The 25,381-nt window shown below is 41.6% G+C and overlaps 1 protein-coding gene across 3 annotated transcripts; it reads right to left on the bottom strand.

The window, feature by feature from the left end:
* Window positions 1-5,035: 5,035 nt before the first annotated feature.
* On the bottom strand, window positions 5,036-23,685 carry pcdh10a (protocadherin 10a; the record flags this gene model as incomplete). 3 transcript variants are annotated; one of them, XM_079238375.1, is made up of 5 exons in its annotated part: window positions 5,036-5,883; window positions 7,812-8,195; window positions 19,306-19,412; window positions 19,865-19,923; window positions 21,139-23,685. In XM_079238375.1, 5 exons carry the CDS (start codon window positions 23,683-23,685, stop codon window positions 5,864-5,866), a joined length of 3,117 nt encoding a protein of 1,038 aa, XP_079094501.1. The 3 variants fall into 3 exon arrangements, with proteins under 3 accessions (XP_079094501.1, XP_079094502.1, XP_079094500.1); XM_079238376.1 differs by having other exon boundaries at window positions 5,830-5,883; window positions 8,035-8,195; XM_079238374.1 differs by lacking the exon at window positions 5,036-5,883 and having other exon boundaries at window positions 7,747-8,195.
* Window positions 23,686-25,381: the final 1,696 nt, after the last annotated feature.

The following is a 25,381-nucleotide window of genomic DNA, read 5'->3' as shown; positions in this document are numbered from 1 at the left end:
AGAAGTGGCAAAAAAGCAATGAACTCAAAACTGGACGATAATTATCTCCTGAATTTTTCAGATTAGCAAGCATACATGGTGTCCATTCCAAGGCACAACGTTTCATCTTCTTGCATCTTGTTTCATTTCATGTTGCCTTTATCAGCATTTTAGCCAGCTGATAAACTGACTGAAATGCAGCCTGTTAAGGCTACCTCTAAAATTAAGGTCTAAAGTGTTTTCTGATGGTTTTGTTGCTCAAAAAAGTTAAAATTCTGAGCTTATCTATCCCCTCACATAATTTTCTTATTATTTTTTTCTTTATCTTTCCTGGCATCCAAACTAAAAATTTTTTGGGAAAAACATAAATTTCCCCATTTTGGCTGTCTGTCTGTAATGTGTGTGAAAAGCTGCATTTATACCTTCACGTCAGCCACTACTAAGGTTAGTTATGTCATCACCAGTATAGGCTCTGTATGTAGAGACTTGATTTGCACATCGTTAAGATCTGACGTGCACCACAGGTTGCAGTGTGGTTACACAGGTACTACCATGTGACTAAATCCTGTAAGTACGCTCAAAACCAACATCAGCCTGGCAGCCCTACCATATACTGTACTCCCATATACCGTATATGCAGTATAAATCCAGTGTAACTCAGTTGAACAGACCTGTGCGGGAATAGATACCCATGTTTCACAGTGACCACTAAAGAAAGGATTAGAAAATTTAAAATAAAATTTAAAATTTAAATTTAAATTTAAAATAAAACATATATATATATATATATATATATATATATATATATATATATATATATATATATATATATATATATATATATATATATATATATATATATATATACATGTATATATATACATATATATATGTACATGTGTATATATATATATATATATATATATATATATATATATATATATATATATATATATATACATGTATATATATACATATATATATATATGTACATGTATATATATATATATATATATGTATATATATATATATATATATATATATATATATATATATATATATATATATATATATATATATATAACAGTTATTACCATTTAATAAAAACCATGTAATAACAGTTATTACCATTTAAAATGGTAATAACTGTTGTTATTTTATAACAAAATGAAAGATATTGTGTTGAACAAGAAATATTAATTATTAAAGTCAATAATTTTGTAATTATTCAGTTATTAAGATACTGGTACTCACAGTATTATGATTGTATCACATCATGTTTTTTCCTTTCAGTAGTCTTTAATGTTATCGTGCTCTATAGTGGTAGTGGGAACCTTTCTTTTACCAGGAAGAAATGTTTGAACCCCAGTTTTTTCCTAACATTTTTCTACCAAAACAACACCAAGGTGAACTAAATTCACACCTTTTTCCTCTTCTTTGAATGCTAGTGTCTGCTAAACGAACAGATCTTGGACAGGTATGGTTTCATTGAAAACCCAAAGGGTGTATTCATTTTCCAAGGCAACCATTGGTCCAGTTACAGTGCTGGTCACACATATTCCAGCTATTTAAGAAAGAGCTATCTTGTGATTGATGCAAACTCAAATCTATTTTTAGGACATCAAGTGTGGAATAGTGGTCATGGAATATCCCCCATGACCATAAACTCCATTTGCAGCCAACTTCACTACTCTTCTTTTTCTATTTCTCCCCCTTTTAAATGCCTGTGTGCTCATGCCAGATCACGTGAAGATCACACTGGAGCAAAGGGGCGTAAGCATGATCCTTTTTTTAAGAGTTATCGAGGTCAGGGAATGAGGAAAGTAGAACGAAGCCGTGAATACTGCGTCTTGAAAATCCATGACATTCTTATGGGATAGCTGAACATCTTCATGACAATGAATATGCTAAAAAGAAAAATAAAACCAACAGGAGTGAAGTGGAACTATTTCAAGGAACTTCTTTGCCTTGATCGCACACATATTCACAGTCTTCTGCTGCCAACATTTATCCAGCATTTCTCTCTTCTGACTTTAACAAAGGAGTGATTATAGTTAGTTTCAGCAGGAACCGTTTGAGCTTCCAGTGTTGAAGTCAGAGCTGTTTTTATCATTTGTTTGGGCTTATTCCATTTCCTTTATAAGGGTCCCACGTTTGCCCATCTATAATATAGAGATGCCCAATCCCCAAGATGATGCAAACAAGCCACAACTTTTCACAATTCAGTCTAAACAGCCTTTAATCGGAGAAATGAGCCACTGTCACAGTAGTTAAAGGTCATAAACTGTGGCCATAATATTTATTAGTCACTTAAAAAAAATGTATTTTTTCCTCTTTTAAATAAAGCAGTAAAAGGCTTCTGATTAGAGACCTATGAAAAAAAAACAAAAAACAAAAAACAGTTACCAAACAAACCGATTCCAAGTGATCCTGAAGTAATGTTAACAGTCTCTAAGTCCATCTGAAAGTAAAACTTTGTACTTTTTATTTAACGTTCATGAAGCAAACACATTGTAGCTAGCTAATTAGCATCACTTCAAAGCTAGCTGACAAGTTAGCAGGACAGATAACAAACAAACTCAGTAAAAATTACTGTTACACCCCAATCCTCATCATGACAACTGCATCACCATATTATTCACCTAATTCTTTGTCTTCACATTTTTTTCCTGCCACACTAAGATAACTTCATCTTGAAGTAATGACAGCAGTTACCATCCATATCCTCACCAACAGGAATGACGGCCACCTGCCAATCCTTCTGGTCAGCCGACAACACTCCCCCTTTGACAGTGGCGCCCACAACTTTAACTTAACAATGCCATGAAAATATCAGCCGTGATTGTTCATTGCATCTTATTTTAAACCAATATCCCGTATCTATTTTTTAAAAATCTAAGAAATAAAGATGAGCCATTTTGAATCTCGGCCCCTGAATGGGGCTCTGTGTATTTGCTTAGTCCACTTACAATATCAAGAAACAGCTGTAGCCCATACTTAAACATTTCAGCGAGTGTCAAACTGACTGTTTTGATTATTTTTCTTTTTTCTTAAGAAATTGTGGTTCTTAATTAAACTATTAAGACCCATTTGTGTTTCCTTAAGTACAGAAATGAGGACGTCTGTTTCAAACATTGTCATATGTCAGCAAACTCATACTTCATACTTCGTTTATAATGCCAAGTTGTCAAGGGCTCATCCACTAGTAGGTAGTGTTGAGTTCAGAGTTTACTTCCACGTTTTGACCGTTCCAAAACACCAGAAGAGCAAGAAGAATAAAATCCCCAAGTTTTTTTTTTTTAGATTTTCGCATCATCTTCTCCCTGCTTCACTTCTTTGTTGTACAACTCAGTATTGCCCCATGATTTCCAATAGTTATGCTCTGCATCAAGTGATATAGACAGGCCCCTTGAAAATGGACCAAATTACGTGCGTGTCCAATGCAGGAGACAGATCAAAATGTCTGTCTCCATTTCAATCTTCTTCCTTGAGCATAAATGGACATTTAATCTGTTGCTTTTAGTTTGAGCTAAGCTAAATGTGCTAAATATTTCAACAACAGTTTAGAGCAAGGGTAGGCAACTCCGGTCCTTGGGTGCCACAGTCCTGCAAATGTAAGGAGTTTCTCTGCTGCGACACACCTGGCACACATCTAATTAGCAAACTTGTGCAAAGCTTCACATCAAACTCTGCACAAGTCTGCTAATTAGCCATAGATTTGAATCAGGTGTGTTGCAGCAGGGAAACTCCTAACATTTGCAGGACTGTGGCACCCGAGGACCGGAGCTACCTACCCCTGGTTTAGAGGATTTCTAATTAATTATGTAAGGCAGGGGTGTCCAAAGTGGGCCCTCGATGGCCGCTTTCCTGCAGGTTTTTTATGTATCCCTGTTCCAACTCACCTGGCTTACTCTAAATGGATCCAACAGCCAATGAAGTTCTACACAATGACTGATTCATTTGAGTCAGGAGTTTTGTACCAGGGAAACCCTGCAGGATTGCAGGACTGAAGCTGAACACCCCTGATGTAAAGGCATCATTTTCCCTTTGAATCCCCTAACTTAAGACATTTGGATCCCTTCATTCATACAATGATTTCAAGATGAATACACCAAACACACTTCACAGAACTTCAATGACACTGTTTATTTATCACCACTTGACCTGTGTGTGTGTGTGTGTGTGTGTGTGTGTGTGTGTGTGCGCGTGCGTGCGCAGGTGTGTTTTTGAGATATACTCCTGAACACGTGTTTCTTGTTTAAGCCGTTATGAACCGTCTCTATGTATGCCTCTCTGGTGTGACTGTAAGATCTTTATCTCTTGCTGGATTGTAATAGTCCCCCATCCTGTACATGATCAAACACCCTGCTAGTAAAAAATATACAACAGGCTGAAACAACTCAAGTGGTTTCTTTGCTGCACTCAACTAGGCCCAGCGTTTGTAAAAGGTGAAAAGTAACAATCAAAAAGGAACATCAACTTAAATCTTAGCTGGCATGAAGGCCCACATTTCCGGCTGAAGCACACCTCCTCCAAATTAATCAACACAAGTCTTGATTTTTGTAGCACTTGGTAGTATTAGACTGAATGACATGATGAGGTGTAAAAACTAACCAATGGTTACACAGTTTTCAGAAAAAGGATATTGTATATATATATATATATTCATATATATATAGTAATATATATATAGATTTATATTCATTTATAAGCTTTTAAAATAGCACAGTAAACACTTTGCACATATGATAAAAACCACGGAGTGTCTGATTGTTTATATGTATAGGCCAGTGGCATCAAGGGAACCATTTCTGTGTAATGGGTCGTATCACTTTCTGTGCAGTCAGATCAGGAAGGATCTTAAGAACTATTAGTAAGTACTTATAAAATGACAACATTCAGTTTTGTGTTTTTTTATCTATAAACTCAACGTGTGATTGATGAGCTTGTTTTACACAGTGTGTTTGTTCAAATCTCCTTCCTGAGGTGGCGAAACCAGAAAGAGGACTGAACCCGGCTCTGGACAACATGTTTCTGTCTGTGACTGTGAGTTGGAATATTTCAGAGTCTGCACACTTTAACCACACAGAAAGAACAACAGAAACAAAAAAGAGAAGTTATATAAAGACAGTCAAGTCAAAAAACCAGATACAGAATTTATAGTACTGCACATCATCTCTGCGCGTCCTTGCTTTCTTCCATTAAAAAAAAAAAAAGTCCTGTACATCACCTTTTCTGCCTTTCCTCTTTTCTCTCCATCTAAATGTCTCTTTGCTTCGGTTTCTATTCACCACCCCCCCAAACCCAAACAGTCTCTGTACAGCTGGCTTATTGGTGACCATAGAAATAGCTAAAGGGTTCCGTGTGACGTTGGCTGAAGTTTGTACAGAAACATTAGGTCTTTTTTTCTCTTTATGTAAACAGGCACACACAGATTTCTAGAGGCTAACTCCTCAATCAGAAAACAAAAAAAACAAAAAAAGAAACAGAAACACCTTTGTGAGTTAAACTGTCCCACTTCATATCACTTGTGTTGTATTCCACAGATTTTTCAGTTCCTTCCTGCTGTCATTTGATAACATTATAATCTTCGCATGGTTGACAGTTTCAGCCCCAGTCTCAGTCCTGCTGAGAGAAATAAGGCCTTGGATTGCTCCTTAGGTATCTAGAGGTTTACAGCTACTCAGTATTTTTTTCCCCTTTCCCACTCAGCAGCCGCTGCCAAGACTCCGTTACAGTTTGCCAGCCGAGACAATTTAGTTTAACCAAGGTTGCTGTTGTCCAGGTTGCTGTTTGTTTAGTTTTATTTTGCTGTCTTTAGCATCAGTGTTGGTGGTCTAGTACAGAAATTCACGCTGTCTCCGACAGGTCCACGTGGAATGAGCTAGCAAATCCTTTTGCGTGCTGAAAAGACAGAGAACATCTCGTTAAGACAATTCCCACCTTGTCCCTTGAGGATTTTTAGTGATGAAATTAGCTCAAAATATCATCTCTTAAAGGATATGTGCCACAAAGGATTCTGTGTGAAGTTATTTATATACCAAAAACTCCAGTCCTCGTAGAGTAATTGTAGAACTAATTCGAGACCTGGGTAAAGGCATGTCCATCAGTGAGGATGAATGGTAAAGATCTGGTGGCTACTTAATGCATAATAAACACACATGCTCTAATCGCCTCATTAATGATCTATAAATAGGTTATTAAACATTTTATAAATTCTTTTTTCAAGGCAACCCTGATGAACAGAGCATTGCCATAGTAGCTTTCAATTCTATTTCTAAAAGTGGAACATGATGCCAACTGGTTAATGGAGTCGCAGCTTCTGGGACTCTTCTCATATTTTTTACAGACTGATGAGCAGAGAAAGAGCAGGACCCATTTATTTCAAAAGAGCCAAAAAAAAACGAAGAAATTGTACGTCAGGAAAAGCAAATTGAAATAAAATAAAGTTGTGAATTTTGGGCTGAGTGAATGTAGAGAGCATTTATTCCAACCCTGCAAGGCAGACGAGATGAGCAGACGCGCAGGCAGCTATATTTGGAGCAAAACAGGCTCTAGCACCTAAAGGCTAAATACCAATTATTTTTCACACAGACCCGATGTGCAAAAAGAAGATTGCTTGGCTCTGTAAAGTCGCAAACAAGGAAAAAAAAAAGCAGGTTATTGTGCTCATAGTTTACCTGAGAGACAACGTACAGCCAGCATGCAGGATCATGGAGGATGGTGGTTAACATGCTGGTGTCTTTACTGGAAATGACTTCTCTACTGAATGTGTGCATCAAATCCAGATGATCAAGGCAACAAAATGGTTTCTTTAGATTTCCTAAGAATTGTATTTACCTTCTTTAGAAATGTAAGGTGGAAACGTCATCCTGATGAAAATGAATGTTGTTCATTTGTCAAATTAAACTTCATACTTTACATTTTCAGTTTTCCAAACAACTTATGCGGACGGCTTTTCCAAATGGAGAATCACGACCTCATGGTTGAAAACCCACCTCAGCAGCCTTCTCTGCGTATGGTATTGATTGGTAAGCAAGCAAGTAAAGATGCTCAAGAGTTCCTTTTCCAGCAAAATGGACTTCAGTCCTTGTGAGGAAGAAGAAGCGTGGGCTGTGTGCTTCACCTTTTGAGCTATTCAGTAGAGAAGTCATTGAGCTTGAGAGACATTGCTGGTGAGCAAATGGAAAAAGATGTCCTTTATGTCATGAGATGATCTATGTTTTACTTCCTCCCTGCGTGTTCCAGTTCTGTTTTAACAACATGTCAAATTGCTGGTATGTGAAAATGGTTTTATTACAACATGAGGTGTGTTTGTGTTGATGACCTTTACAAATATGAGCATCAGATTGGAAGGATTTTGAAGTTGGGAGGGAAATGAAAAGGAAAAAAAAAAAAAAACAAGGAAAAGAAAAGTGGCCACAGCAGATTCAAATGAGTCCAATTCAGATTTAGTTTATTCTGGATTAAGTAACATGGTTACAAGCAGCATTTAGGGTCATGGTTGAGGGTTAGATTAAAAATTTTAAGTGGGTTTTGGGGAAGGGGGATTAGCAAATAAACAAAACAAAACAAAAACCATTTTACATTCAACAAAAGAAATCATAATTTACAAAAAAAAAAAAAAAAAAGAAAAAAAGAAAAAGAAAAATACAACAGAATTTAAAGCCATATTTTCAAACGCCTTGGAAATAGAAGGAATAAAAGTTGATAAATAACATTAAAAGTCCAGATCAGAATGAAGAGGCAGATTCATCGTCTCCTCCTTTAGTATTTGTACTGGACCAGACCAAAGTCATAGGGTCCCAATGAAGTTTCATACTGATACTCACAGAGAAAGGTGGGTTTGTATGGTAGGGTCCCCCTGTCATACTCTTTCCTCTCTAGCGTGCTGGAGCTGTACTGCTGCTGTTGCTGATGAAGGTGATGGTGAAGGCTGTGGTGTGACTGTGATCTTTGGCCGTCCTTGCCAAAAGTGGAGAATGACCTATCGTTGGACGAGGCGGTGGAGGAGGTCATGGTGAGTTGGTCGGAGAGGTTGACGGAGGAGGGTACCTCAGTGTCGGGCAGTGTGGCGTCCATGCCGGGGACGTGCAGGTTACTGCGGTAGTCTGGCCCCTGACGTCCATCTGATGGCACAAAGGAAGGCATCCAGCAGCGGTCGGAGTGACCCAGGGCCTTGCACTCTTCTGTGCAATTGGAGAAAAGGTCAGCACCTGCATAGAGGATTCAGCCAGATGACGGAGATTGGAAGCAAGGTAGGTAGAGATGGAATGTGCAAAGGCAATGGAGTGGGATCATGAGAGCAGGGGGTGGAGAGTTATTTGGAAGGGAAACACCAGACACAGAGGGAAATGAAAAGAGGAGAACACAAGAGAGAATAACACAAGTTAGCAATCATTTGCCAATGTTCTAGGAAGAAGAAACAAATGCAGCAAGAGGCGTTTATCAAAGGGACAAGGCCGAAACTGATGAAGGGAATTGTTTGTTTTCTTCCTCACCTCATTCATTCAGAATGAAATGTGCAATCAAAGTGATGGGATATTACAAAAACTCTCCAACCCTCCTCCCACCCCCAACCTGAACCCTCAATTTCAATTCAAATGAAACACCAAGAGACAAAATGTGAGTCCCTGTTCCATCAACCTGCTGAAAATGGAGACCCCCCTCTGAAAAATGGCACAAAAAAATCAACAGAAAAAAAACAAAACAAAACATTGATTGGCTGCTTAATCCAGTCAAGCGTCAATCATCCGTATACAAACTGACTGAGTGTGTAATTGACATCAAGCGACTGCCAAAAACAAAAGATCAAATTAACATCTGAAATGATATAATAGAATATCAGACATGTACACACATGACAACCATGAAAGAGGTACCGGCTTTGTTAATTACACTCCAAGAGGGCACAAAGAGATGGGGACGGGTGTGAAAGACAAGCATAAGAGACATAAACCGAGTGATCATCATGAAGACGCCCTGCAGCTAATTTCGGCTCATGCACAGATTGAATTAGTAGCTTTCCTGGTTTTAGAGGAATCAGAAAACTGTGTAATTAAATAAGTTTAGTTCTTTCTTTCTTTCTTTTGCCTGCGAAGTAAAAAGAATATAAAACAAACAGGGCGAGATAGATCATAAAGGAATGAAAGTGGAAAAGCTGAAATGCCCTGAAGCCGTTTAAGTTCAAAAGGTTTGCATTACAAATCTATTCTAATGATTTTTTCTACTGATAACGCCACTGTTTCTCTCTTACAAGACACACACGGACACAGATTAGCAATCTGAACAGACATTGGGTTAAAAAAGGATAAATCAGTGGGAAGGACATAAATATTGTTGAGGGGAGATGGAGAAATACTTTAAATCCCTTTTAATGATCACAACAGATCGATACATGTCAGTAAAAAATGGAAAGAAGGTGTCTGACTTCCTTTATCTCATTTCTTTGCAATGAGGAACATTCTATAAAAAAAAGCATCGGTCTGTCATGGATTTGGATAATCTGAAGCAAGAGTGAAAGAAACAAGTGTACAAGAAAATGTCACCGTTCATAGAGAAAGATGGTGCACACTGTCTCATTTTTCGGCTTTGTTTTGTTTATCCTGTCAAATTTGAGCTCTACTGGTCTGTGCATTTCAGACATATTCCTTCAGTCTGACGCCAATTTAACAAACCAAACCAGGGGAGAGTTTCTTCATCACCATGCACTCAGAACAAGAAGCTTATCCAGCAGCAGCAAGCGGCGCAACGAACACTGCAATTGTGATTTTATTATTATTATTTTTTTTATCTTTTTCTTGTTTTCAACCCTATAGTTTCCTCCCAGACTACAAGCAGATGTCAAGATGGGCTGAAAAAAATCATCTCCACCCCCTCTGCATGTTTGCTTGGTTTTTTGTTTAACATTCCAGCAGTGTTCTTATATAAAGATATTTAATTACTACATTTGTGTAAAATAGGAAAGTGAAATATTGATTAGATATGCTCATATAGCATTGTTTATTTCTGAAAAAAAACAAACAAAAAAAAAAACAAAAAAAACTTATTTTTTCTATACTAGCACATCCTCTATGAAACATTCAAGACAGAAATAGTCAGAAATTGTTACAAAAAACAAGAAACCAATTTAAATGTCATGCTTTTCATGCTCACCACCTCTTCAAAGCAACACTTCTGTAACTGATGTGATTTGTCTGAATTCTGTGCTTTGCATGGATCTAATGTTGCTGCTAATTGAGGCCCCACAGGGAGCGAGGAAGCCAGCAGGACTGTGCAGTGGCCAGAGAACCGGAGGACACACAAGGCTAGCAGACAGCGGGGGCCTAAACAGGCTGGGGGAGTCGCAGATCTCTCAGACAGACAGCAGGCGGGAAAAGTGGCACGACTGCAGGAATCATACGGAAGGAGAGGGAGGACCTCGGCAGTCACAGATGGAGGCAGCAATTGCCAGAATAACAACCAACCATTAATAAAAAAAAATCTAAACTGAGGGGGGACCCCAGCTTTACGAGGGGGCGTGACAGACGTGGGTACAGAAGTGGAAGACTTTGTTTCAGATGATAAAAATTTGAAAATATCCAGATGAATATTTACTTTTGGGTACTTTAAAACATCTTTTTGCCTGAGGCCGCTTCCTGTGCAAGGAAAATGTAAGAGATATGCCGATATTAAAATTTCAAAGAGATGAACAGCTTCTTTCTCACTAGACGTATGGAAATAACTGCAACACCAAATACCTGCTTTTTGTTTCTTTGAGAAAAACTGCAGGAAAAGGGAGAAACACAAGCGTACATTGGAACTGACAGCTACTTTCTTTCCCATTCCACCCAACATATAGAGTTTGATTCAGCAATTTTTTTAAGACCTCATATGTCTGTTCGGTTTGTTTACCCCTGTCTGGTCTGAGAGGCCCACAGAATAAGCGCCAGTCAGGGTTTTTGCTGCCAAAGGGGGTGCGATTGTTTTTATCGCCACGTTGCATGCGAGAGACGAGGCTCAGCGGATGCAGAGGAAGTGATGAGGGGGATAATGTACTGAACGATCTGTAAGATCCCAACAGTGCAGGAAAACGGCCCCGCGAGATCTGTTTAAATGCTGATCCAGAATTTGAGTGACATTTGCTAGAATTTACCCTCAGATTCACCTTCAGAGACGATGTATATTTATGGCATCTTTAAAGGGTGAGTGCATATAAATTGTGCCATTTCTTATGATGCCCACGCTGTAGTTAGCCTTTAGCCTTTTATTAATGGGCTTTTCCACAAATAAACCCCCCCCACACACACACTTCTTTTGACATTTAGGGTGTTCACCTCAAGCCTTCCTATCTACTCTTCGCTGCCGTGTGGATGAAGTTTTTTGGTAACCACAGTGCATTTGCTCAGAAACGTACAAACAAATCCTCCAAAAGATTTAAGCACAGGTGCAAACATTCATGCGTCTCCGCGGGAGGCCCGCGTACAAGCAGCTGCAGACAAATAGTTTATGCCAAAAGATTAAGAGAAAAGTCTGTTGTGTGTTTCTCACATCAAATGAGATCATTACGCAGACACACGGGCACGTTGCACCGAGGAGATGATGTGTAAATATAGTCTTCAGCCGTCACTGATTACTCTGTCTGATTACCAGGTTGGGAGAAAGTCTTGCTTCAGCTTCCTGACTTCTTAGGGAAACTTTGACAGCAACAGTATTTACACGTATGCTTTCCAACACACACACATACACACACACACACACACACACACACACACACACACACACACGTTTGCATAAAAATATTCCCTAAATGTGAAGATATGTAAATATACACGGGTAAACAGACAGACAGGCCACAAACACCTGACACCAAGTGGCTGTTGATCCCCAGGATGCACCTTTTCTTCCTCAGGCAGGAAGCAAAACAACAACCAAAATGGTGAGTGGCATTGACAAGCCCTGCCAGCAGCTCCTCTCATCATGACCTCAACAGGCAGAGGGGAACGCTCACATTTCTGTGCTTATTCTCTGCGCACCCCCCCACTACACACACACACAGAAGCAGAGATGTAAACGAAGCTGCACAATACAAACACAATCTACGTGCTAATAAGCAATCAGCGCTCCTCTTCTGTTTCTCTACTTTGCTTTTTTCCATTACATCTCTGCATGTTTCTGAAATCCCATGTTGGTGTAATTTGACTAATTGCGCTGTCTGACATACATCCAGCTACTGGGAGCAGGGAAACGAGGGAAAACAAATTCTGGGAAAACATGCGCTCCATCTTTGGATTGGCTTTGTGGGTGCGCCGGGTGCATCCGCTGTGCACAGGTTTGCAGCCGCTACTTCACGGCGCTCATCGCTCTGTTTATCTCCATCTGCTGAGTCTCTTTCTCTCTGTCTCCTATTGTTTTCACATTTAATCCTCTCTGCACATTTCTTCCTCCCTCTTTAAGATTTTTCTCCCCTCCCTGAAAAGAGCACTCCTCATCCCCCAGGTTGAGGGTGTCTTCCACCCTTACCTCTGTTTTTCATCTTGTCCTCCACAGCTCCGGAGAGAACACTGACACAAAATGTCAATATTTGGACAGCAGCACAGGACAATGGGGGAGCAGCATTGCTTCCTTACATGAGTTGGTCAGTGAGGCTGTGATGAGTAAACCAGAAACCTCCCAGGGCCAAAACATAGCAAGATGGCTCCCACCGTATTCAGCAGCAACGGACACACGGACAGTTTCCACCCGTGATGTCTGACGCAGTAACTGAACTGGGAAGGACACCAAACATGGCTCCATTCCCTAACTGTGTCTGCTTGATTAATAACACCCCTTATATATTGTTGGAGCAAACAATCAGGGTAACCATTGATTATTGATCGCTGGCTTGTATGCTTTGCAGCCGTACCCTGTAAATTTAAAGAGCTGCAGAACATTGATAGAAGTACGGATGTATGGAGGCATCTCCTGCATAATGCTGGGTTAATTCTAGTTTACTACAATGCACACCCTCCCTCCTCTTCTATTTTTATTTCATAGCTCTTGTAATCAGAACAATAAGTAACAGAGAAAAAAAAAAAAACCAAGAAGCGCGGGTGCCAAACGGAGGGAAAAGCCATTTAAGCAGCCAAATGCGATCGCTTTAGTCTTGTTTTGGATTGAATAAAGTGCATATATTAAGTCTTTTCTTTCCCTTTCTCTCTGGCTTGTTCATAATAGCTTGCAGGATGGTTGAATGCAGATTTTGTATCTAAAGTTGTTAAATTGTGAGGAGATCTGGCTGCATGTGTTTCTGTGTAAAACATTTACTCCTGCACACTTTGATTTGACAGTTGTTGACAGGAGTGGAAGGTAGCCATTACTCATCATCATGCATACTGAGCTGCGAGCGCTGATTGCTGCACTGGGACGCTACCCGTCCAGGCTTTGTAAAGCAATGCAGGAGTTTGGATAAACAAAAGATGAACTGCAGTCTGCATTGGAGGAAGTTTGAACCAAGGATCTTAATGAAACTAAATCTCTGTTTAAAGCTGAACTGAAGGGAAACAAGGAGGGACATCGTGGGTTACAACATGCACACCTGACAAGCAACCAAACTGATGCACTTTCTTCATTATTTTTAACATGTAAACAGATCAATAGATGAATTGTGTTTTTGTTTGTGGGGGTGGGATCTGATGATCCTTGAATATATAGATACCTACATCCTAACTAATTAACTTAAGTATGATTTGCAGTAAATGTCAGAAGAGGTGCTTCTGCTTACTATTTTTCTGAGCAAATATAAAATGTATCTTCTGCATTTTAATGCAGATAAATATAAATCTCATCACAGATCAGATTACAAAGACATATCCTGATGTTTGACTCTTGTTGGGTCTTATGGGCTCATGGAGGCATATGTTCGCTGACAATAATCCTCTGGACAAAAAGGGTGATGTCTGTTTAAAGCAGCAAAAATGTTTATTTTTATTTTCACTACTGTGCTTCAGATTCAAGCCACACACAGATGTGCTTTACTGAAAGCAACAAACATTTGTGTCCTCCTTCTCTTCTTTTTCACGGCTCAGATCACATTCAGTTCATTTAGAAAGCCCTGCCTATTATATCCAAGCAGGCATTCATCATGACGCTCAACGTTATGTTTCACTACACTGGTACTTATTAAAGCACAGATGCTTCCACAAAAGATTCAACTCAACCAATGAGGTCATGCAAAGAAAAGCATTATTTAACGACTTGAATACACAGCAAATAATCGTTTGTGTCAACCAAACTGAGTTCCAGATTTCTTTTGCTTTTGTCTTCATCTTTTGCTGCCTTTATTAAACAAACAAGTCAAGTTTAGTCAAGTTGTTTCTTGAGGTGAAATCTGCCACTGGAAAAGCCTAAATACTGTTTTCTTTTTAAATTAGCAAAATTTTAGGCATAAACTGACACTAAAATATCTAAACTTCAACATCCTTATTCCTTTTAGAGCTTGTAAATTTCAGACAACATTATGCTTTCATTTATTAAACATTGTATACTGAATATCCTTGGGTCAGTCAAGCAAAACGAGACAATTTGAGACAACATTATTCGGTCTAAGAAGTTCTACTCCATAATCTTTCAATCAAATATGAAGGAAAACAATTACCTGAGAAAATAATAACCAGTTACACTGAGGAATAAATCTGTTAATTCTACCCTTAATGTGAAAAGGTTCGAATCCACTCAACTGGCTCAACATTTACTAAATCACCACACTTCCCGGACCATTAAATTATTCTAAGACAACGTCTTCATTTCTAAATGTTGCCATGACAACATTTCACTGTGATGCTGCATATTGTGTAATTATACTGGAAAATAGTTGCATTTTCAAGAATCCACAAGTTTATTCTATTCTATTCTATTCTATTCTATTCTATTCTACAGTCATTTAGCAGACGCTTTTATCCAAAGCGACTTACATATGAGTGAGAACAACACATGCACAAAATCAAACAGTAGAGGACATCGTAGAAAGATGCTAGTGGACTGTCCACTTGGATGCAGATCCTTTCATGAAGTGCTACAGGCTTTGTTTTTTTTTTTTTTGGTTTTTGTTTTTTTTTTGGTTTGTTTCCTCCCTTCCCACCATATAATATCACCTATGTTACAATGCAAAGAATTAATATGATAAAGTTTGTTGCAAAGAACTGGGCTAAGTTCACCAACTTTCCGTTTAACATGGTGTATTGTCATAAATGTAATTTTTCAGAATATCTGGATGTTTATAAATATTTTTAAGAGGTAGGAGGGGCCGATGGTGGCAACACACTTAGGACTGTTGGCAAAAGAACCAAGTTTGATTTCCGTCTGACAACTTTTCTCCTTTTAACTTGTGGTTTGTCTAAATTAAAGAAAAAATATCCATATTGGTGCATCCATATATATATATATATATATATATATATATATATATATATATATATATATATATATATATATATATATATATATATATATATATATATATATATCACATCTTGAAGTTCCAGAGAGCTTCAAGATGTGTAACTGGACATAATACACAGAGCAGCACCACCTGACACCATGGGGGGCAGTGTGTACACAGTGTAGCTCACATTCAAAGAGCAAAAGCAACACAGGAGAAGAAGCTGGGGAGTATTTATTGGCAGAAGAGGCTGATCAGCTTCTTTTTAGGTCTTCTTTTTCTGAGAATGTATAATAATATGATCCTATTCACTGTCTTTGCTGTTGTCTGAAAGTGAGATTAGGTTCGTGACAACCTCGTTTGTGTAAACCAAACTGAGTTCCAGATTTCTTTTGCTTTTGTTTTCATCTTTTGCTGCCTTTATTAAACAAACAAGTCAAGTTTAGTCAAGTTGTTTCTTTACCTCACCTTTCACCCAACTTTCAGACTGCTGGGATAGGCTCGAGCTTCCCCGCGGCCCTTCATCGGACTAAGCAGATAGGATAATGACTGAATGAATGAATGAGTTTGAGCTTTTAAACCTAAGATTCTCACTGACTGCACAATATTTTTTTTATAATTCATCACAAATATTTGATATAAATCTGTAACCTTGTTGTGGCAGCTCTTAGTTTTGTTGGTGTTTAAGGCTTATACAAAGTGTGTATCAAAACCCTGCTTGTTAAATTCTTTTGACAGCTTACTGACATGAGAAACTGCAACACGGTGCACGCCACTAATTCATAATCAGCCAACTAATACACCGTTACCACAGTGATTTAATTGTCCCATTTGTCACGGCTGTTGTTCCAACCAAAACAAACGTCGTGATAATGATCGTTTCCAGTCTCCCACTCGTCACACAGCCTTCCACAGCTGGTTGAACGTTACTGAGGTGCCAATTTCTTCCCTTGAGGAATGCTTTATCCACTTTTATCAGTATCCTATTTTTTCTTACCATTTTGTAGGGATACTTTGTGCCATTTTCTTCAAGCAGAAGCTAGACAAAGAACTGAGAGTACTTTATAAAAGAAGGTGTGGGTCTGTAAAAGGTGTGGCACTTGAACAGAAGCATTTTGGCTCCTGACGCAGTGGAGCCTCACTCCAGGCACACTGCTTTCATGAAAGCCATTTGTCCACTTTTTCAAGGTATCCCAGCTTCACAGACAGTGTCCCTTTGATTTAAAACGACGTCAGGAGACTTATTTTCTAAAGTGTCAGCCGAGCGGCCGAGCAGGACGCTACGGCAGGTGTAGTTGATGATATGCCAACTGGAAATGGTTTCGGCTTGATTTGAAATATTCCGAGGTGCACCAAAGGGGGGAATGCGCCACTTGTTCTTGTGTGGAATCCTTGCCTGTAACCCCCCCTTTGATAATTGCTATGCAAAGGATCTGCAAATGAATTACTGATCAGCCAAGTGTTACAGGGAGCCAACGTGTGGGGGAGAGAATGAAGGATGAGACCCTGACACAAACGCAGGAGGAGAATGTGTGTGTGTGTGTGTGTGTGTGTGTGTCAGACAAAGGCATGAGCATCCTCATAAAGCATGCAAACATACATATATTCATGACAAATGTATGTTAGCATATGCATGTGCTGCATTTTCACACAGACATGGCAGGAATGCCTAAAAATACACGCAGTCTATGGATGGTCTTGGCTCCCACTTTAGCATTTTGTCTGTCTGCTTTACCTACAGAACATTCACTCAGCACAAAGCTACATACAGTGATACACACACACATTGCATATTAAACCAAAAACACTCCAATTTCTGTATATTAAGAAGTCACGTGGACACAAATGTGCAATGAGGATGCCTGTGCAGAGGAAATCCTGTATATACCTGGCAAATTTCCAAACACCAGCTACCACTCTCTCCTCTTACACTGAATCTCATTTAAGCTTCTCCGAGCACTGTCTCAGAGGAAAATACCTTTTCAATGCAGACATCATCACTTAGCCTTGTTTGCCTCCAGACATAACATGCACTCACACAAGCAGGTTGCATATAGGTATCATGTATACACCTACATACTAAATCAGACAGTGGTATACCTTTACACCCACACACACACACACACACACACACACACACACAGACAGACACATTGCGTCTGGTTTTGTTTACAGAAGTCTGTGGAACTCAAGTGTCCGTCTTTCCAAAATACCAGCCGTGTGATATTACCTCCCATGGTGTGGTAAGCTGTTCCTTTCTAAATCCAACATGAGGAACAAATGTTGGTTTCCTCTTGTATGAAATACACAGTGAAGCACCAACTGTGTACACTCCCAGACCAATGCCAAATGAGCAAACTCTGAGCCAAAGAAGCTGAAGAAATGTGTTATTGGTTCAGAAATATAAGCCTGTCACAGTGAGAGAAAAGCCTGCAAAATGAAATTCAAGACAATTTTCCATCTAAAATAAGTGTTGAAACACAGACTGGGGCATGCCAGGGAACATCGTGTCAGGACTGATTCCTGGGTTACGTCTGAGGATACCTACCAGCTGGGTAAGTTAAGGCACCTCACACTCAGCCTCTGCACACTGTTATCCCTTTTGTGTGTGATGTCTTGTGTGTGTGTATATCCAGCCTGGTGCAGAGCTGCTATGCTGCTGCAGATATTCACAGATCACATCCATCACTAAAATATATGTTCAAGTATTTGTTCTGATATTTATTCTGTTGAACAATAACCGAGTGATAAAGAAAGTAAAGGAAGACTTGGAGTTGTTCCAATGATGCATTTGACTCGGGCACAGTTTGACCTTCCTGGGCGAGTTCACCAGCGAGGGCAGAGAGTGACACGACTGCGGCATACTGCCTCTCTATTTTGGCTCAGTTCATTAATAATGTCAAACACTGCAGAGCCTAATGAGGGCCAATTCACTATCCTACAACACCTATCTGATCTTTGCTATTTGTATTCCCTGCACTCATATGATATTTGGCAAGCTCTGGTCTAGACGAGGGTCTTACATGCGCCTTGTGGAGCGATCCCTCAGAAGAAAAGGGCAGTTCAATATGAAATTAGATTTTGTATTGCTCCACTTTTTGCCTGACTCCACTTTGATCAATAAACAGGTACTAACTAAATAGAATTTTGGTGAGAACAAGGAGAGGCTTATGATAAGATCCACTAAACCCTTTCACAAAAGAAATCCATTGCGCTGTAAAGTGCAGAAAAGAAATCAGGGACCGTAAATAAACCTGAGCAGAGCGTGCGTGTGGGGAAAACTTAGCTAATTCTGACATTTTACCTTTGCTTCAACTCCTGCCAAACCCACAAAGAGTTGGCTTACAAACAAGAGAGAATGCAAAAGCCGGTAACTGTGTTTGATCAGATGAATCTATAAGCAACAAAGACAGTACAACACACTGCCTCTGAGGCTGATTGAAACACTTCTCATTACATCAATTTAGCTTTCATGCCGTTCCCCTTTACTTGAGTGAACCTATTGATTTGTACCAGTAAAGCTCTTTGGGTATGAGACCGCCTCGCTGCGAGTCGCTGTCCTTTCAGCACCGCTTGGTGCTGATGAAACAGCAGCGGAGTTAGAGAGAGAGAGAAGGGAAAAGATGCAAGAGGCAAGGAGGACATTTCTGCTAAATATCTCCCCTCCCCACCATATTCACCCGGTTGTGAAATACAATCAACACCTCTGGGGCCCCTTCATACCAGCCAGCACCCTCCGAGCATGCGCCTTGTACGCACTCTCAAATTAAGGAAATGAAAATTCAGCGATCCGCACCAACAGTTCCGCATTATTCCGTTCACAGGCGCAAAACCCAGCTTTTGATGCAGATCAGAGATAGTGTGTGTGTGTGTCCAAGTGTGTGTGTAGGAGAGATATTGGTCTATACATGTGATGTGGAGAAACTCACCGGCTGAATGGCCCCTGTTTGTGGCGTCGTGGTCACTGTCACCCTGTTCGCTGTCGCCATGACCGCTGTCTTTGGAGCTGACGATGTCTGCTTCTTGAAATGCCGAGCTGAAGAGGTGCAGAGAGAGGAAGCGTGAATAGAGTGAAGGAGGCGTTGGGAAGTAAAAGACAAGCGGGATAAAGAGGGGATTAAATAAAAAGCGAGCAGAAAGAAGAACCAGAAGACAACACCACATTAATGCGGTCACGGTGGCCGTCAGGAGTCTAAATTGGATGTTACACATGGCGAGTAATGACTTCCAGCATTAGAGCTTTAATGGATGCCGCTCTGCCAGTTATGAGACTGATGCTAAATGAAAGATTAACGTTATAGATTCACTGGGAACTATGTAGGCTCTTAAAGCCACAGCAAACCATGCGAAACATACAATACACTGATGAGTACCATGTTCACGTTTATAGGTATGAGAAGAGCGGATCCACGAGGCCTGTTAGATGCTACTGGTCCCATGGCCTACTGGTTCCCATTACAAAGTGAGTGAGTGTGTGGTTTTCTCTACCTGTTGACACGTCTGGGTCTGTCCACCAGATAGCTGAGTTCTGCTCGTTGGTGTTTTGTCTGGAAAGCCCACAGAAACACACAGTTAATGCCACACAGAGAGATGACACAAATGCAACAAAAGCTGACTCATAAATCAGAGCAACACAATTAAAGCATGTAGGCATGCGCTTGTTGCAGAAAAGGGAGTTAAACAGGAAGCTGTGGCACCACCAGGTGGGTTACCAGCGGTGTGTGCATCCACTTGGTGAGCGAGTGGGCGAGAGGAGATGAGAGCAGGGGGGAGAGTAGGTTAGAGAGGCGACTGAATGCGTAAATGATTGAGCCGCCCGATGCTGAAACTGAACAACCTTTGTTCACGCTGCTGCCGTGCTGGATCGTGCACAGAATACTTAACGCACGGAAAAAGGCAAAGCAGTGGCTGGATATCTGGCTCCTCTCCAGCCACACCGCAATCAACAGAAAAGCCTCAACGCCACAGCTCCACGAGCACAACAGGCTGGGCACATTAGGGCCGTTAATTCACTTGTCTCCTCCGTTCTGCTGCTGATATTTGCCAAACCCAAACCTAACCTGCTGCTGCAAAACTACACGGATATTTGCATAATAAGTGTTCCATTTTTTTTTTTTTTGACATGCAAATTTAAAGTAACTTGAAATGGACTGCTTAAATATAATGGACAGCTTTAAAATATAATTGTCCATCACACCTGCATAACTATGCACACACACATTATATATATATATATATATATATATATATATATATATATATATATATATATATATATATATATATATATATATATATACATATATATATATATATGTGTGTATGTGTGTGTGTGTGTGTGTGTGTGTGTGTGTGTAGAGAGAGAGAGAGAGAGAGAGAGAGAGAGAGAGAGAGAGACCTTTTTCACCTCCATCTTCTTAAATTAATAACTTTACTCAAAGTAAAATGTTCTGTTAGTTTCAGGTTCTTACCAACAGCACAAAGGTTGATCTAACTAGATCTAAATGCCACGTGAGCTTTAACAGTCCTGTCACCATTAGGCATGGTGATGATTAAAGGCCGCTGAGCAGAAGAGCCAAGTCAACAGCAGATTCCTTTCTGAGACGTTTTCTGTGCGTGACCTGAATGGGGACACTTTGACATGAAGCAGACAGCTGCTGAATTCCAATAAAGCAAAAAATCACTTTAACCTGTGAAACTGGGAGTTTGGACACTTTTACTATGTTTAAGGGGGACCTTAAACTGATTCAGTCCTGTCTTACCTCACTGGAGAGGATGCTGCCGTTAGATATGATGTCTGGCTGCTGGTCACTGTAACCTGTGACTATGGCGCCGCAGGGGTTGCTGTGGTCCGTTTCAGTGCTGCGGGAGGGGCTGCACGGCTTGAGGAACATCAAATCCGTTTTGGCAGACTCCGGTGTCAGACACACCTGGTAGCAGTACGAGTTCTGGTTCTGGTGGTGATGGGAGCCAAACCCGCCTCCCACGCTCCCCACTCCAGACTCTTCCACTGGCACCTGCCCAACGGGCCCGACTCCTGACGTCACGTTGGTGCTCTGAACTAACATGATGTCGGATTTACTTAACTTCTTCTGTTTCCTCCCACGAGACTGCCTGCTGCAGCACGAGCCGCAGCACAGGCAGCAGTCACCTGCAAACAGGCACGTGTACAGGTTGAGTTTTTTGTCCTTCTGGCAACGCACAGCCAGCACGATCATGGCCAGTAAGAAGATGAAGGAAACGGAGCCCAAGGCGATGATGAGAATCAGGGTGAGGTCAAGGGAGGTTTCCTTAGCCTTGGAGGCCGGACCACGTTCTCCTCTGTTGCCCTCCACCACACTGTCCACTAATATTACACTCACACTCGCGGAGGAGGAGAGAGGAGGCTGTCCGTGGTCCCTCACTTCGATCAGCAGGTCGTAGAAGCCCTGAGGGTCGCGCTTTGGAGAGATTCTGCGCGCTGTCCTCAGCTCTCCAGTCCTCCAGTCCATCCTGAACATTCCCATCTCGTTGCCCCGCAGGATGCTGTAGGACAGGCGCGCGTTCTCGCCATCATCTGCATCTATGGCCATAATCCGCGTCACCAAGTAGCCTGGTTCTGCAGAGCGCGGCAAGTGCTCTTTGGCTGTGCCGTTTTTCCCAACAGGGGCGATGACGGCTGGAGCGTTGTCATTTTGGTCAACTATGATCACATTTACGGTGGCATTAGAGAACAGTTCAGCAGCACCAGAGTCCTTAGCCTGCACCATGAAGCTAAACTCCTTCAGCTGCTCGTAGTCAAAAGAGCGCAACGCGTAAAGGTAGCCGGTGTCTTGGTTTATGGACACATACGTGTCCACCGACATGCCCTGGATGTCGCACTCCAATATGGAGTATGTAATTAGAGCATTCTGTCCTATATCAGGGTCTGAGGCGCTCACAGCGTGGATGAAAGCGCCTGGCACGTTGTTCTCTGTCACATACACATCATACACCGCCTGCGTAAAGCGGGGCGCGTTGTCGTTCTCATCGGAGACGTGCACTTTGATGGACTTGCTGGTCGCCAGAGAAGGCTGACCTTTGTCTTTGGCCACCACGGTGATGGTGTATGAGTCTGTGTTCTCTCTGTCCAGCGGGCCGTCTGTCACGATGGTGTAGTAGTTCTTAAAGGAGGATTTGAGTTTGAAGGGAACGTCGCCGAGTATCTCGCAGCTCATTTGGCCGTTCTCACCAGAGTCCCGGTCTGAGACGCTGAAAAGTGCGATGACGGTGCCGGGAGCGTCCTGCTCGCTTACAGATTCCGTCACAGTGCTGAAACCGATCTCTGGCGTGTTGTCGTTCACGTCCAGGAGTTTAACCAGCACTTTGCAGTGCGCGGGCACGGCGTTGGCGCCGAGATCTTTAGCCTGGACATAAATCTGGTGCGTATTGCTCTCTTCGTAGTCCACCTCCCCCGCCACCTCGATCCTTCCCGTTCTGCCATCTATATTGAAAATGTCCTTTATCCTCGGGCTGTTATGGCTGCTGAAAGAATAAACTATTTCCCCATTTTGCCCCTCGTCCACATCCGTGGCGTTGAGTTGAATGACAAGAGTGCCCACGGGGGAATTTTCCCGCAGGTTAACTGTGTACACAGACTGGTCAAACGTGGGGGCGTTGTCGTTCGAGTCCAGAACTTTAACGACCAGGAGAGCTGTCCCAGTCCGCTGCGGGATGCCCCCATCCACGGCCGTCAGCACGTAGCGGTGCACCGCCTGCTGCTCTCTGTCCAGCGGCTTCTCCAACACCAGCTCCGCGAACTTGTTCCCGTCGCTCTGTGTCTGCACATCAAGGTAAAAGTAGTTATTATTGGTGATGGCATACGTGTTCAGCGCGTTGGTGCCAACGTCGGGGTCGAAGGCGTTTTCCACCGGGAAACGCGTCCCGGGAATTGCGCTCTCGGATATTTCCACGGAAATGTCTGTCTCTGGAAAGCTGGGTGGATTGTCGTTGATATCCATCACCTCAATCTCCACGCGAAAAAGCTCCAGCGGGTTTTCCAGAAACACCTCCAGGTGCAGTAGGCACGGGATGGTCTGCTTACAGATTTCTTCCCGGTCAATTTTCTCCTTCACCACCAGTGCGCCGTTCTCTAAGTTTACCTCCAGATAAGGTGTCCGTGAACTAGGCACTGTCTGGAAGCGGCGAGCCGAAAGTTTGGTGATGTCCAGCCCCAAATCCTCTGCAATATTCCCAACCACAGTTCCAGGCTCCTGCTCCTCTGGCACGGAGTAGTGCAGCTGAGAGAAAGCTCCATCCACAATGGAGAGCAGTAATATTAACCAAATCATGTCCTCTGTCAATGTCCAAGTGCACTTTAAAACAGGGGAAAAAAAAGTGTTATTCCTTTTTATTACTAGAAATGAGCATCTCCCATTTGCTCTGTCCGTAAAAAGGCAGTGAAATAAAGGGCAACAAGGCTGCCCGACTCTGAAGATCCTCTTCTTTGCCTCAGGTCAGTGGAACATTGTGTCGCTTCAGCTGTGAGAAGCACAGCCATTTGATCCGAGCCTCTCTGTTTTAATCAATTCTGCACCGGTCTGTGAGTTTTGGCGTCAGCGCAAACATTGCAAGCTGGAGCCAGGACGCATCGCCAAGACTCCCTGCGCACAGAACAGACTGGCCCTTTCTTCACAGAAAAGTCACAAACAGAGAAGGGAAATCCACATGAGATGAAAAAGAAAGCTAAATCTCACATTCGCCCAACAGCCAAAATAAAATTAAAAAAAAAAAAAAAAAACAGAAACCAAATGTGTTGTGAAGAAAGACTTTCCTATCTGCCTCCGTGAGGATGTAATCACTGCGCCTAAGCGCGCAAAGCGGATGATGTTCTCAGCTCGGCTTCTGTAAGGCGAGTGTGAGCGGCGGGGTTGGTTTTGTGCACAGCTCCTTTCCCCACCAGCCAATCACATTCTCAAACACCGGGTGTAATGGCACCTGATTGGGGCTCTGCAACGCCAGCCAGAGCGCGCACCGGACCCTCACAACAAAACCAGCCAAGCGCCGCTGCGCTCCTCTCCTCTCTTTCACTCCCTCCTCCAGGCCCAGTCGCAGATGCAGCAGGGAAATTAAATGTCTTACACATCCCATGAATTAAGAAAGTTGGATATCAGCTGTTGGTGTTGCTCATATATTCGGAGAGCTTCCGTCCTGAAACAAGACTTTAGAAAGAATGTTTCCGTTTAATATGATCAGGATGCTTTCCTTTCCCTCCCCATGTGATGAATTGCTCCCAGTTTGCTAAATATAGGACTGTGGAAGCAGAAGTTTGCCCTTGACGCATATCTCAACAGTTTGCTGACAAAATGTTGCTTTGATTCCAATGCATGAGTCAGACTGTCATAAGGATGCCCTCAGCCAAAAGACCACCATGGAAAATGCCTGCGCAAGGAAAGGCAGCTTGTGACGCAATACCCCACGGTGCCACGGCCATCCTCTACCCCTCTCCCTCCCTTTCTCTCTCTCTCTCTCCCTGACAAGCGCCCATTTGGCAGAATAGGAAGACTAATAAAAACATGTAGAATAAAGTAATAACTCCTGTTCAGTTTGATTATCAGAAAGGTGGCAAAATTCAGGGAGCTTAATTCAGAATCTCTTAATTCAGGGAACTGGAGCGTTTATACTTTAGTCCTGCCGTTTTACTAATAGCCTGGAGCCTATTAGTTCCCCTATCTTCCCATTCTTACCATTAACCTCTTCACATGCTGCCCTCAGCTCCAAGATAACACAGTTGCATCATGTACTAATGTAATTCATAAAGAATAATTTAAATATGCAAATGTGATGCTTGTGCAGAGTACAACATAGTGGGTGTCTAACTACTCTCACACTACTGGGAGGATGATGAAAAAAAATGAGGGGGAAAACTGTAATTGGGAGTAATTAGCATAAGTCTCTAATTCCAAATGTAAAAGACAGAGAACAACAAAATCCACGGTAATGCAAGGCGACGTGTCCATTGTGCTGTGGATTAAACTGCGCGTGATT

This window comes from Telmatherina bonti, assembly GCF_933228915.1.
Source record: "Telmatherina bonti genome assembly, chromosome: 3".
Classification (NCBI taxonomy): domain Eukaryota; kingdom Metazoa; phylum Chordata; class Actinopteri; order Atheriniformes; family Telmatherinidae; genus Telmatherina; species Telmatherina bonti.
This window is presented reverse-complemented; position numbering and strand designations above follow the sequence as displayed.